Source organism: Taudactylus pleione, unplaced genomic scaffold (assembly GCF_031769625.1).
Source record: "Taudactylus pleione unplaced genomic scaffold, aTauple2 ptg001421l, whole genome shotgun sequence".
In the NCBI taxonomy this organism is placed as follows: domain Eukaryota; kingdom Metazoa; phylum Chordata; class Amphibia; order Anura; family Myobatrachidae; genus Taudactylus; species Taudactylus pleione.
In genome coordinates this window covers 139,745-152,953 of record NW_028285820.1, presented here as the reverse complement: position 1 = coordinate 152,953, position 13,209 = coordinate 139,745, and the positions used below count along the sequence as shown (strand labels likewise).

Sequence of the window (13,209 nt, the reverse complement as noted above, 5' to 3'; positions counted from 1 at the left end):
CAGCGCTATACACATTATATCACATAGTCTATGTACCCTCACCAGTGACCACCTTGGCAGCGCCGCTCTTCAGCGCTATACACATTATATCACATAGTCTATGTACCCTCACCAGTGACCACCTTGGCAGCGCCGCTCTTCAGCACTATACACATTATATCACATAGTCTATGAAGGTCTGCGGGATGGATCTTGTAGTGTTGTTAGGAGACAGCAGCCAGATCACTGAGGACTTTATTCCCGGCCCTTGTAGTGTAGATTTGTGGTGGTGACAATAATTGTCTCTCTGCTTTGTATTATTTATGCAGAACACACACAATTATTATCTTGTTTTTTCAAGAAATTACCTAAAAAGGCCAAAATAATCTCCCCAAAACAAGCAAAAACATTTTTCATTGAATTCCAAGAAATTGAAAAGAAACCTAATGTTTTTCTTATATTTTTGTTCTCACCATCACCATGAAATACTTTGTGGTTTGTGCATCACCATAAATCCACCATTCCAAAGTAGCAAACAGCTGAATTCTACCCATAAGTTTCCATAATAAAATCTGTTTTCAAAAATAATAATGTATTTTATCTTCTCTGTGTATGACTGATATACATAAAATGTATCCTCTATATAACAATGACGTGGTCTGTTATTACTGCAGAGAGTGGTGCTGATATCTAATAGAATAATAATGTATTTATCTTCTCTGTGTATGACTGATATACATAAAATATATCCCCTATATAACAATGATGTGATCTGTTATTACTGTGGAGAGTGGTGCCGATATCTAATAGAATAAAGACAATACTACAAAGGTACGTACACAATGGGCGATTAAAATGGACGACTGAACAATAACGATATCGTTCAGTCATCCACTTTATCATCCATTTTTAACACAAAAATGATTAACGATAACGGCGATGCGCATTCCCGTCGTTCGTTCGTCATTATCGTTCATCGGGTTAACATGCAGGCCAACCTGCTGCATGTTATGGAATGGTGGAGAGAGCCCGGCGCTGAACGATATCTTTCAGCGGGTGTGCTCAATTTCATGAACGACATTGAGCACAGCCTGCCGGGGACACACTAGACGACATCGCTCAGGGAGCATATCGTCTAGTGTGTACGCTCCTTAAGTGTCAGCCGAGTGATCTATCCCAGTTTTATATTACTGACACATGGAGGATTAGGAAAGATTAGATCTGATAGGTGATGTATGAGGAGTTATATAGCAGCTATACACAGATGGGGGTCATCCTCCAATAAGATATAACACATTATACAAAGAGGAGGGTTGTACAGCGCTAGGAAATCTAAAAACAATAATTAATTCACATGTGGCTTAATAAAGATGCATTATAAATGAAATGTACAGTATTTAATATGAAAAAAATCAATGATAGAAATTACAAACATTATACATATAAATCATATAAAACACAGGTCACTGATATTCAGGCTAATTCTGATTACAAATAAGTGGGCACCAATAATAGTAAATAGAGAACCAGATGTAAATGGTGACGTCACAAGCTAATAGGTGATGGAAAGAAGTTTGGTGCATCCGGGTAATGGCCAGTTGGCAGATAGTTATATTACCAGGTTGCTGTGACAGAAGTCCGTCCAGTCTTTAGCAGGAAAGCTCGCAGTGGGTGATGGCTGGCGGGTGTAATCGCTGGATGTCCCAACATTCCTGCTTTCAGTCCTGGTCCAGATAAGGAAGGACAAGTGGCCCAACCGTGACCAGTGTAGAAAGTGACTAACGCGTTTCGTCTTGGAATTAGACCCACAACCTCTTCAGTAGCGTGTATCATACAGTATAATATGGCTGCCTTATATACCCAAGGAGCAGATCAAACAAGCATCAGGAGGGAACCATAATTAGCCATGCCATATGTAAGAATAATAAGTATATTACATAGAAAGCAATCATTACCTAATGTATAATCAGCAAATGAGTTTGTAAAAACAATATAAACCCTAAGAATAAAAAGTTCCATTTACCAATTAATGCAGCCGATCCTGAGTCTGTGTCACATGATGTATACAGTGGCACGTGATCAAAATGGACCAATCGTGTCAGTCTCTGCAGAATGAACTAGAGAGGGAGTCTGGATAATCAGATCCACCCGGTCATGTGATATAAGCACACACATGACCAGAATGGACCAATCATGGAGATCTATGTAAAAAAAACCAGTAAGAGAAATGGATGATTTGTTCCACCCGGTCACATGGTAAACCGCAGTCACGTGACCGGTTACACCAGTAACAATGAGCAAGAGTTGTCATGGTGACAATATACAAATACAAGTCTCCGGGCACATAGCATGTGAATAATGTCACGTGATAGAGCTGACCAATCCCAATCACTAAATGTTATATATATATATATATCATAGCGATTCCCCTAAGTTATAACACAATAAGGTATAAATAACATACATGATATAGTAAGATAACATATTAGTGATCTGTATAGCGGCAGCGTCACTGGGACCTAGGTCACATGTTATACATATATAACAAGAGATATGGTAAGAACTTACCTTTGTTATCTCTGTTTCTACGAAGTCCATAGGGTCCACAGGGTTGACCTTGGGGTTATAGCTGGATCAGGATCCAGGGGCACCACACAGTTAAGCTTTTAGCTCCCAGGATGCACTTGGGTCCTCCCCTATACCCCGCCCCCGAGCCACAGGCACCTCAGTTGGTAAGCAGCCTAGGCCGGAGGAGAATATGGAACAGAGAGAAGGAAGACTGGAACACACAAAAAACCATACTCACAGAAATGGGAGACGGAAAACCGGTGACCAGCCACACAGCCCATTTGAAGCCAGGTGCGTCAGGGCGGCCGCCCTGTAGACCCTATGGACTTCGTAGAAACAGAGATAACAAAGGTAAGTTCTTACCATATCTCTTGTTTTCTACTTCAGGGTCCATAGGGGGTCCACAGAGTTGACCTTGGGGATGTCCCAAAGCAGTTCAACTAAGGGCGGGGACGCTCCTGAGCAGAAAGGAGAATCCTGTGCCCGAAGGATGCATCCTGAGAGGCGAAGGTGTCAAACGCATAGAACCTCAAAAACGTTTGAATTGAAGACCAAGTGGCCGCCTTACACAGCTGAACAGCAGAAGCGCCACGTCTAGCAGCCCAAGAAGGACCCACAGAACGAGTGGAATGAGCCTTAACAGAGACTGGCACAGGTAAACCCTCCTGTGCATAAGCCTCACAAATAACAGAACGAAGCCAACGGGCTAACATTTGTTTGTTGGCAGGCCAACCCCTCTTGTGAAAACCAAAGAGGATAAACAAGGTATCAGACCTCCTAACCGAAGCCGTCCGGTCCACATAGATTCTAAGCGCCCGGACAACATCTAAGGAAGTCTCACCAGCTGAAAGATCAGGGGACTGAAAAGCTGGCACAACAAGTTCCTGATTAATGTGGAACTTCGAGATCACTTAGGGCAAAAACTCAGGACGAGTGCGGAGCACCGCTCTGTCCTGGTGAAAAATCAAAAAAGGAGGGCGACAGGAAAGCGCCCCCAATTCAGACACCCTCCTGGCCGAAGCAATTGCCAGGAGAAAAAATGTCAGCCACTTGAGCTCCACCGACTCAAGAGGCTCAAACGGAGGACCCTGCAGGACCCGTAGAACCACCGCCAAGTCCCAAGGAGCCACGGGAGGCACAAAGGGAGGCTGGATCCTGAGAACACCTTGGAAAAAGGTGTGAACATCCGGTAGTATTGCAATCCGCCGTTGAAACCACACGGACAAGGCGGACACTTGAACCTTCAGAGATGCAAGGCGTAAGCCGAGGTCCAATCCTGATTGAAGAAATTCCAAGATCCTAGAAACTCGGAACACCTGAGGATCATAATGTCTGGACTCACACCACTGAAAGTAAGTGTGCCACACCCTGTGATAAATCCGTGCTGAAGCAGGCTTGCATGCCCTGAGCATGGTACCAATAACCGAACTGGAGAAGCCCCGAGACCTCAAGACGGCTGTCTCAAGAGCCACGCCGTCAAAGACAGCCGACCCAGATCCAGGTAAAGGCAGGGCCCTTGAGACAACAGGTCCCGACACTGAGGAAGAAGGTACGGCGCGTCGATGGAGAGGTTCCTGAGATCGGAGTACCAAGGCCGCCTGGGCCACGCCGGAGCTACCAGCATGAGCGTGCCGCCGTCCTGCTTGAATTTCCGCAGAACCCGAGGAAGTAGGGATATCGGAGGAAACATACGCCAGGTGAAAGGTCCATTTCACCGACAGCGCGTCCACCAGACTTGCGCCTGCGTCTCTTGTCCTTGACCCGTAAACAGGCAACTTGTGATTGTGACGGGAAGCCATCAAGTCCAGCTCCGGCAGTCCCCACCTGTCCACGAGTAGCTGAAATACCTCTGGGTGAAGCGACCATTCCCCGGGATGCACGTCATGACGGCTGAGGAAGTCCACTTCCCAATTGGGGACTCCGGGGATGAAGACCGCCGAGATCGCTGGAATGTGACAGTGACACTCCGCCCAAGTCAGGATGCGAGACACCTCCGACATCGCTGCCCGACTGCGAGTTCCTCCTTGGTGGTTGATATACGCCACCGTGGTGGCGTTGTCGGACTGCACCTGTACCGCCCTTCCGTGAAGAGCGGGACTGGACAACTGCAGGGCCCTGTATACTGCCCGCAGTTCCAGGATGTTGATGGGGAGAAGTGCTTCTTCCGCAGACCAACGACCCTGGAGAGACAATGAACCAGTCACTGCCCCCCAACCCAGGAGACTGGCATCTGTTGTGAGCAGCACCCAGTCCGGGATCCAAAAGGGGCGACCCTCGACCAGATGAGCTGTCTGAAGCCACCAAGCCAAAGATTGCCGAACCTCCGGAGACAACACCAGCACCTGAGAGCGGATCCGGTGAGGTAACCCGTTCCATTCCGATAGAATCAACCCCTGCAGGGGCCGGGAATGGAACTGGGCAAATTCCACCATGTCGAATGTCGACACCATGGACCCCAGAACTCTCATAGCCGAATGGACCGACAGGCGGCGACTGCTCAGGCAACTGCGTATCCGCAGCTGTAGGGAGGCGACCTTCTCCTGAGTCAGAAAAATCCTTTGCTGACGCGAATCCAGCAGGGCTCCCAAATGAACCATCCGCTGTGATGGAATCAGGGAGGACTTTTTCCAATTTATCAACCACCCGTGTGCTTGCAGGCAAGCGATCGTCAGGTGGAGATGTTGAAGCAGTACCTCTGGGGAGCTCGCTAGCAACAGGAGGTCGTCCAGATATGGCCGTACATTCTGGTTCCGAAGATGTGCGGCCATGACCGAACTGATAGTGGTGTTGAAGGATAGCGAACCTCAGATACCGCTGGTGGGAAGGTGCTATCGGAACATGGAGGTAGGCGCCCTGGATATCCAGGGACACCATGTAATCCCCCGGTTCCATCGTCAGAATGATGGAACGTAACGTTTCCATCCTGAACTTGGGAACTCTGAGGAATTTGTTCAGAGACTTCAAGTTGAGGATAGGGCGATGAGAACCATTGGGTTTCTGCACCAGAAACAGAGACGTATAATACCCCGTCCCTCGTTGTGATTGAGGAACGGGAACAACGACCCCTGCTTTCAGCAAGGACTTTATAGCCTCCTGAGTCTGTAACGCCTTGGTCTTGTCCTGAGAAGGACTGGTGCAGAAAAACTGGTGGGGTGGTCTGTGCCGAAAAGACAGGGCGTACCCCTGGAAGACCGCTTCTCGAACCCAGGCATCCGTGGTGGTATTGTGCCAGCACTGGGTAAATAGAAGAAGTCGGCCTCCCACTCTGAGGTGCCCCAGAGGGAGGCCCGTCCCATCAGGCCGCAGGTTTATCTTCCTGCTTGGAAGAAGGGCGCCGAGCACTCCAGGCTTGCTTCTTGGGTTTAGAGGCAGTCTTACTCGCAGACTGTCTCGGGAAGGACTGACCTTTTGCCTTACCCTGAACCCAAAAGGAACGAAAAGCCGAACTCCGAACCTTAGCAGGCAGTGCCGCCGAAGGGAGGAAGGCCGACTTGGATTTAGCCAGGGTATCCACTATTTTGTCCAAGTCCGGACCAAATAGTAATTCCCCATTGAAAGGTAAGGCCTCCAGGCCTTTCTTTGAATCAGAGTCCGCTCTCCAGGACCGCAACCATAAGGATCGGCGGGCAGACACCGCTGCAGCCGATACCCTCGAAGTCAGCAGACTAGCATCTAAAGAAGCTTCCCCAATGTAAGAAGCAGCATCCCTCATCTGTCCCAACAACGCCCTCTGGACATCCGGAGCGTCGTCCTGGAAGGTATCTTCCAATGCATTGGCCCACCCCTCAATGGCCTTGGCCACCCAGGAGATGGCCATGGACGGTCGGGCCACCGCCCCGGAGAGGGAGTAAATAGACTTTAAGCAAGTTTCAACTTTCCTGTCCGTGGGGTCCTTCAGCGAGGATATCGACGGTAATGGTAAGGTAACGCCCCGAGTTAAACGGGTGACATGGGAATCCACCGCCGGTGGAGTTTCCCATTTTTTACAATGTGCTTCAGGGAAGAGATAATTAGAAGTCAACCGCTTCTGAGGAAGGAACCTCTTACTGGGCGCCTGCCAAGCTATCGCCATATGATCCGCCAACTGATCGGACAGGGGAAACACCGCAGAAGCCACCTTAGTTTTTTTTAAACTAGGAAACTTCGACTTAGGAACCGGTGCCTCATCCTCTATAAGAAGAATATCTCGCACCGCCCTAACCAGTGCTCGCACATTAATGGACGACTTGGTATCCATTTCCTGGCCTGAGGCGTCCGAGTCAGTGTCATCAGGGACCTCCCCATCATCTGAGGATCCCTCTGAGTCCGAAACCTGAGCCGCCCGCACCATGAGTGGGCATTTTGAAACCCTGGAAGGCATGTCAGTCTGCAACATTGACTGAAAAGCCGAGGATGCGGCCGCCAAATTTTGCACGGAGTTGGAGAGCACATCCACCCAGGGTGGAGGAGTCGCCATAGGGGCCTGCAAAGGTACCACAGGCTGCTGCGGTACAGGGGAAGCCTGTATATACATAGGCAACCCCGCATAGGGACCCACAGACTGAGACCCAGGAGGACTCCACAATAACTGCGGGACACCCGGGGAAAGGGGGATGGTCAGCTGGGGTAACGCCCTAGTAGGGAGAGCAGTCGGGACCGACAGACGATCCGCAATAAACACCAGCACTTGAGAAAACATCGCCCACGGTGGTTCCTGCGTCACAGAAGGTCTGGATGGGCCAGGAGCCACCTGGCACAGACTACACAGGCCATCCTGTGACAAATCCTCCCTATTCACTCCTGCAGAACAGCGTCCGCAGGAGGCCAACGCCGGAGCCACTGAGCGCTCAACCTCCTAGTCTGACATGGCAGAATATATTATATATCTGGCAACAGGGCAGAAGTAAACGCACTCACCGGTGTGTTGAACAACAGCCCACAATATGGCACTGTCGCACACAACTGTATGTGACGAACCTCACAAATACGTGATCTATATAAGTGAGGTCAGTAGAAACACCCTTCCCCCACACACCTGTAGGGCTCGTAGGAGAAGTAAAGGGACAGGTATAAGCTGACAGTAAGCGGAAAATAAGCACAGACAGGCAGCACTAGCAAAAGTCACATACCATGCAGAGAAGTTATACTCACTGCACCTTTCCACTACAATCAACCTCCCAGATTCAGTGTCTGGGAGGGCTATAGTGCTGTGTACGGTGTCCTTAAATCAGGGGAGAGGTACACAGGGGGACCGGTCCGCGTGCTCCCTGAGATCTGTGTTGCCACTGTGAGAAAATGGCCCCCAGAGACCTCAGAGGAGTGGCCGTGTAACTGCAGCTCAGCGACGCCAGACTGCGTGCTGAAAGGCGCGCTGAGCTGAGGGGAGGAGCCGCTGAATAGGGAAGGCTTCCTCCCCTGGCTGGCCATGACCCCAGGGATGCTGGTTTCCCACTTGCCTGTTATCCCTGGTGGTCTAGTGGTCCCACGGGTTATGGGGGGGGCCCGCCGCCACTGCCAGCAGCCTCCGGTCTGTCCCCAGGACCGGAGGCTAAAGGACTGCATTTTAAGGCATTCCGCGCGCCGCCGCTAGCCAGCGACGCGCGGCTTACCTGAATCCCCGGCGACTCCGGCAGCAGTCCTGGGAGGTAGACAGAGTCCGGCTAGTACGGACTCTGTCCTCCCGCCGCGATCCCCAGATCAGTACTTGCGTCGCGGCGCCAGTCGGGGATCAGAGCGGCAGCGTGGGCGTCTGTATAGACAGCCCTTCGCTGCCGTCTGTAGTAAAAAGAGATTAAAATAAATAAAATCTAACTTAAAATAAAAAGCTTCTGGGGGCTGCTCCTGCAGCCCCCCTGCGCGGTGACCGACTCCGGCCGGGCACCAACTTACACTGAGGTGCCTGTGGCTCGGGGGCGGGGTATAGGGGAGGACCCAAGTGCATCCTGTGAGCTAAAAGCTTAACTGTGTGGTGCCCATGGATCCTGATCCAGCTATAACCCCAAGGTCAACCCTGTGGACCCCCTATGGACCCTGAAGTAGAAATATATATATATATATATCATAGCGATTCTCCTAAGTTATATAACACAAAAAGGTATAAATAACATATATTATATAGTAAGATAATGGATTAGTGATCTGTATAGCGGCAGTGTTACTGGGATCTAGGTCACATTATAAACACATTATTACCATATATTGTATAGTTATAACGTTGATAATATTAGTAATAACGTGCGATAGTGTCCACTAGTGAGTCACATGATTTAATCGCGCCCAATTATACTAATAAGGGCAGATATAATATATACATATCTAAGCAAATTATTCATCCTAAATCCCTATTGTAGGCTTATTCTGCAAATATATAGAATAAGAAGAGCTTAGATTTAGGTATAATGAGAATCACATGTAACATATTACGGTATATTTGGAAACTGGGGATATATATATATATATATATATATATATATATATATCCCCTGGGTGTATTCATAGTAGATATTATATATTTTAATGCATCGTTACCAAGCCCTATATTATTTATTGTTGCTGAGATATCTCTAGCGTTGTACATCCCCCCTCTCTTTATATTGATGACACACATCCCAATTATCTGCGGATGTAGAACTTAAAATACTGTGTGACTGGAGTGTTACTAAAACCCTGTTTTGTATCAGCTCATTGAAATACTTTTCTCATGTGTGACATCTGATGTCTAACAAGATTCGTTTTTCGTGTAAAACATTTCCCACACTCAGTACATGGAAATGGTTTCTTTCCTGTGTGACATCTCTGATGTGTAACAAGATCAGATTTCTTTGTAAAACATTTCCCACACTGAGAACATGGATATGGTTTCTCACCTGTGTGACTTCTCTGAAGTCTAACAAGGTTCGTTTTTCGTGTAAAACATTTCCCACACTCAGAGCATGGAAATGGTTTCCTTCCTGTGTGACATCTCTGATGTGTAACAAGATCAGAGTTCTGCGTAAAACATTTCCAACACTGAGGACATGGAAATGGTTTCTCACCTGTGTGACGTCTCTGATGTATAACAAGAGCTGCTTTATATGAAAAACATTTCCCACACTCAGAGCAACTAAACGGCTTCTCACCAGTGTGTATCATCTGATGTCTATTACAAACAGATTTCTGGGTAAAGCATTTTCCACACTCAGAGCATAGAAATGGCTTCTCACCTGTATGAGTTCTCTCATGGGCAACAAGATTAAATTTATATGTAAAACATTTTCCACACTCAGAACATGAAAATGACTTCACACCTGTGTGAGTTCTCTGATGTGTAACAAGATCAGTTTTGACTGTAAAACATTTCCCACACTCAGTACATGGAAATGGCTTCTCACCTGCGTGACGTCTCTGATGTGTAACAAGATGTGATTTCAGTATAAAACATTTCCCACACTCAGAACATGGAAATGGCCTCTCACCTGTGTGAGTTTTCTGATGTCTAACAGAAACTGACCGACGTATAGAACTTTTACCAGATTTAGATAACATTCTATTACCTATATGAGCTGTACTGTGTGTAGCAAGATCTGAATTATCAGGAGAACGTTCCTCATGAGTAGAGGGACCAGATGATATATCTGCACTGTGAAGTGCTGGTTGTATATTTAGGGTAATTGGAGTTTCTCCTAGACAATCTTGTCTGATGTTCTTATCTTCTATTTTAAAATCTGGTGACATGATGAGTTCTCCCTGCGAGGTATTCCTGCTTGTGCGTCCATCTACTGGAAACAAATGTATAAGAATGAACAATTTACACTGAGAGCAAATGTTCTTGGATGTCTCTGCGCTCTCTTAAACTTAACATGTATAAGACTGAGCTGATCGTCTTCCCACCATCTGGAGTCCCCTCAGCTCCCTCAATTTTATTATCCATCGACAACCTCACCATCTCTTCTATCCCACAAGTCCAATGTTTTCGAGATATCCGCCCTCTGCTTCATTATCCACATTCAGTCCCTCTCCCAGTCTTGCCGCTTCCACCTTCAAAATATCTCCAGGATCAGACCCTTTCTCACCTTCTAGGTAACTTATGGTGCTAACACTCGGTACGATAAAAATGCACAATATGAACGATATCGTTCATATCGTGCATTTTTTGGGGCCTTCTAACCCCCAAACGACTAGTGATGCGCGGGCACGTATGGACGATAACGATATTGTCCATACTTGCTGGCAACCTGGTCGATATCGACAAGGTCACATAAGGACCCACGATCATTGATCGCAGATTGCTGGCCTGTCGTTGGTGGGTTGGTGGTGTGCTGGATGAACAATAACGATCATTTAGCACATCGGGAAGGTGCAGGACGATCAGCCAGCGATATCATTATCGTTGACTGTTCGTACCATGTGTACGCACCATAACACCCTCATCCACTCACTGTTCATCTCTAAACAGGGCTAATGTAACCTCCTCCTATGTGGCCTCCTCAATACTCATTTCTCTCCACTGAAATCTGTACTCAATGCTTCTGCCTGGCACATCTCCAAATTACTACTTCTGCCTTCCCTCTACTACAGGTCCTACACTGGCTCCCCATCCCCATCAGAAAACATTCAAACTCCTCACAATCTCCTATGAAGCCACCATACATATCCCCCCTTTCATCTCTTTCTACATCTCCCTCCTCACTCTCATCACCTACTTTGCTCTGCCAATACCTGGCGCCTCTCCGCCCAAATCATTATATCCTCCCAGTCCTGCCTCTAAGACTTTGCCTGAGCTGCTCCCCATCGCTGGAACTCTGGAACACTCTCTCAGACTCAGCACCTCTCTCCAAAGCGTCACACAGACAGTACTAATATAGGTTGAATCATTCATTGTAGACAAGCATTGGTGGAAGGACTGTGCAATAATTAGTGTGTACTTGCACATAGCTTGTGTATGTGTGTGTACATGGAGTTTGTTGTGATGTGGGAGTATATGGTTTTATAGTGCAGGGAGGAGAATGATCAGATCTCTGGGCTGGTAACACACAGTAACATGATGTGAGGGGGGAGAGCAGGAGTAAAATAGGGGCTGATGGCTCCTGATGTATGAGATACACCAGAGAGTGTGGGGAGAAGACTGGTCAGATCTCTGGGCTGGTAACACACAGTGACATGATGTGAGGAGGAGATCAGGAGTATAATAGAGGCTGATGGCTTCTGATGTATGAGATACACCAGAGAGTGTGGGGAGAAGACTGGTCAGATGTCTGGGCTGGTAACACACAGTGACATGATGTGAGGGGGGAGAGCAGGAGTAAAATAGGGGCTGATGGCTCCTGATGTATGAGATACACCAGAGAGTGTGGGGAGAAGACTGGTAAGATCTCTGGGCTGGTAACACACAGTGACATGATGTGAGGAGGAGAGCAGGAGTATAATAGAGGCTGATGGCTTCTGATGTATGAGATACACCAGAGACTGCAGGGAGGAGACTGGTCAGATCTCTGGGCTGGTAACACACAGTGACATGATGTGATGGGGAGAGCAGGAGTATAATAGGGGCTGATGGTTCCTGATGTATGAGAAACACCAGAGAGTGTGGGGAGGAGACTGGTCAGATCTCTGGGCTGGTAACACACAGTGACATGATGTGATGGGGAGAGCAGGAGTATAATAGGGGCTGATGGTTCCTGATGTATGAGATACACCAGAGAGTGTGGGGAGGAGACTGGTCAGATCTCTGGGCTGGTAACACACAGTGACATGATGTGAGGGGGAGAGCAGGAGTATAATAGGGGCTGATGGCTTCTGATGTATGAGATACACCAGAGACTGCAGGGAGGAGACTGGTCAGATCTCTGGGCTGGTAACACACAGTGACATGATGTGAGGGGGAGAGCAGAAGTATAATAGGGGCTGATGGCTCCTGATGTATGATATACACCAGAGATTGTGGGGAGGAGACTGGTCAGATCTCTGGGCTGGTAACACACAGTGACATGATGTGAGGGGGAGAGCAGGAGTATAATAGGGGCTGATGGCTTCTGATGTATGAGATACACCAGAGACTGCAGGGAGGAGACTGGTCAGATCTCTGGGCTGGTAACACACAGTGACATGATGTGAGGGGGAGAGCAGAAGTATAATAGGGGCTGATGGCTCCTGATGTATGATATACACCAGAGATTGTGGGGAGGAGACTGGTCAGATCTCTGGGCTGGTAACACACAGTGACATGATGTGAGGGGGAGAGCAGGAGTATAATAGGGGCTCATGGCTTCTGATGTATGAGATACACCAGAGACTGCAGGGAGGAGACTGGTCAGATCTCTGGGCTGGTAACACACAGTGATATGTGAGGGGGGAGAGCATGAGAAAAATAGGGGCTGATGGCACCTGACTGCCCCACTGTGCAGATACAATTCCCTCATAAGCTTGTACATTGATGTAGTGACTGAGCAAGGAGAATATGTTATAAGTGTTTATAACTCACCTGTGCTGATATCTGTAGGGAATTCTTCCTCCTTACACTGCTCATCACTCCTCACATACATCTCTTCTTCTCCAGCTATATCTTCTGCCTTCATATCAGTCACATACATCTCTTCTTCTCCATCAATATCTTCTGCCTTCATATCAGTCACATACGTCTCTTCTTCTCCCTCTATATCTCCTGCATTCATATCAGTCACATACGTCTCTTCTTCACCCTCTATA

General features: G+C 47.8%; 2 protein-coding genes across 2 annotated transcripts in view; one reads left to right on the top strand and one right to left on the bottom strand.

The window, feature by feature from the left end:
• Nucleotides 1-13,209, top strand: part of LOC148442665 (uncharacterized) — a 210,378-nt gene that overhangs the window by 125,071 nt on the left and 72,098 nt on the right. The window lies entirely within an intron of this gene.
• Nucleotides 1-13,209, bottom strand: part of LOC148442666 (uncharacterized) — an 88,120-nt gene that overhangs the window by 73,789 nt on the left and 1,122 nt on the right. The window contains exons 3-5 of the mRNA XM_088463659.1: nucleotides 12,986-13,147; nucleotides 9,561-10,280; nucleotides 9,236-9,476 (exon numbers count right to left, since the gene is read on the bottom strand). Of these exons, the coding sequence (XP_088319785.1) occupies nucleotides 9,236-9,476; nucleotides 9,561-10,280; nucleotides 12,986-13,147 (1,123 nt within the window). The remainder of the gene's footprint in view (nucleotides 1-9,235; nucleotides 9,477-9,560; nucleotides 10,281-12,985; nucleotides 13,148-13,209) is intronic.